The following is a 1,483-nucleotide window of genomic DNA, read 5'->3' as shown; positions in this document are numbered from 1 at the left end:
ATCCTAGCGACTAAAAAATGCTGAGATCTGAGGGTCACAGTTTGAAGCCAGGCTGGGGGGAAAAGTCCGTGAGACTCATCTGCAATTAACCAACATAAAGCTAGGACTGGAGGTGTGACTCAAGTTTGAGCAAAAAAGCCAGAGAGTAACAACATGTTGAGTTCAAGCCCTAAAGCCAACACACACACAAACACACTCACACTCACGCAGCCAATACACAGGGAGACCACAACAGCTATAAAGAATGAAAATCCAACTCCACCTCCAAAAAGCCAGTTGTAAAGGACACACGTGACCATGGCTTTCTATTCCAAATGAGTGCAGGTGATGGGGTGTGGATGGACACTGAAATCCCAGCCTGCACTCAGCTGGAATGGATTGAAGCTGTGGCTTAAAGACATGTACTGTTTGCTAATTCCTAAAACCTCAAACTTTAGTTTTTCCCCCCTTCATAAAAATGTTCTTTCAGCTGTGGAGAAGCTAACAGTTGTTTACAATTGTCAGCCTTTTAAAAAGCACTAATTTGTTCCCTTAAGAGTGCAAATATTATTCTCAGTCTTCCCGGAGAATAACAAACAACACATAATATGTGCTCCCTCCATGCCAGCAGCTTTTCAGGCTGGGGATTCCATCCAGGTCACCATGGGGCTTTCGTCTTTCATTACAAGTTCAGGATTTCTGAAATTCCTTCTTCCGAACTTTTGTTTTTGGTGCATTAGGAATTTTTTGCTTGTAGAAGGCCTTTAACAGTTCCACAGCTTCCTCAGCCCGATATCCAGGGATGCGCTGAAATGGTTTTCCCGTATTTGGTAAGTCAGCAGAGGCAACATTTAGAACGGAGCCACAGCCACCAAATCGTTCATTCTGACCGCCTTAGACGACCAGCGGGATTTTCATCAGGCCGAGAGCAGCTGCACACATAATGCAGGGTTCCACAGTGACATACAACACGGTACGTTCAAACACAGCAGAAGGACTCTGGCCATTTCGTTGACACCAATCTAGGACTTGATCAATGGCCACCATTTCTGCATGTCGAGTAGCATTTTTGGTTTGATTCACTTCATTTCTTCCCTTCCCCACGATTTCATTGTTGTAGACCATAAGACAGCCAACAGGGACTTCGGTATTTTCAAGGGCGTCTTTGGCCATGCGCATCACTTCCTCCATCCACCGTGCTGTCTCCAGGGCCAAAGACACGGCGGTCGAGACTCCCGGGGCTGGCATGGACGCGGCCAACGCCTCCGCCTCCATCCAGCCGGGTTAACGCACAGCTCTGACCCGCGGGCCTTCCGGGCCGGGAACCAAGTATTTATCTTTTTAAATTTAAATTTTTGTTTTTCTATATTTTCTGGTTTTTTTTTTCTTAATGTCTCTCCTATCATTCTGTCCAATCCATTTCCCTCTCTGAGATTAGGCCTTGGTTAAATTCACTCTCATCTTACCTCGCCACCACCCTATAATTCTATTTTTCCCCACATTT

General features: G+C 45.7%; 1 protein-coding gene across 1 annotated transcript; it reads right to left on the bottom strand.

The window, feature by feature from the left end:
* Nucleotides 1-669: 669 nt before the first annotated feature.
* On the bottom strand, nucleotides 670-1,254 carry LOC122100342 (tRNA-specific adenosine deaminase 2-like). The gene is made up of 2 exons (XM_042670714.1): nucleotides 957-1,254; nucleotides 670-872 (listed from the first exon to the last, which is right to left on the bottom strand). Exons 1-2 carry the CDS (start codon nucleotides 1,252-1,254, stop codon nucleotides 670-672), a joined length of 501 nt encoding a protein of 166 aa, XP_042526648.1.
* Between the last annotated feature and the right edge of the window lie 229 nt (nucleotides 1,255-1,483).

This window comes from Dipodomys spectabilis, unplaced genomic scaffold (assembly GCF_019054845.1).
Source record: "Dipodomys spectabilis isolate Male_0828 unplaced genomic scaffold, ASM1905484v1 ptg000575l, whole genome shotgun sequence".
NCBI lineage: Eukaryota > Metazoa > Chordata > Mammalia > Rodentia > Heteromyidae > Dipodomys > Dipodomys spectabilis.
The sequence above is the reverse complement of the archived record's forward strand: the minus strand, read 5'-3'. Positions and strand labels throughout refer to the sequence as shown.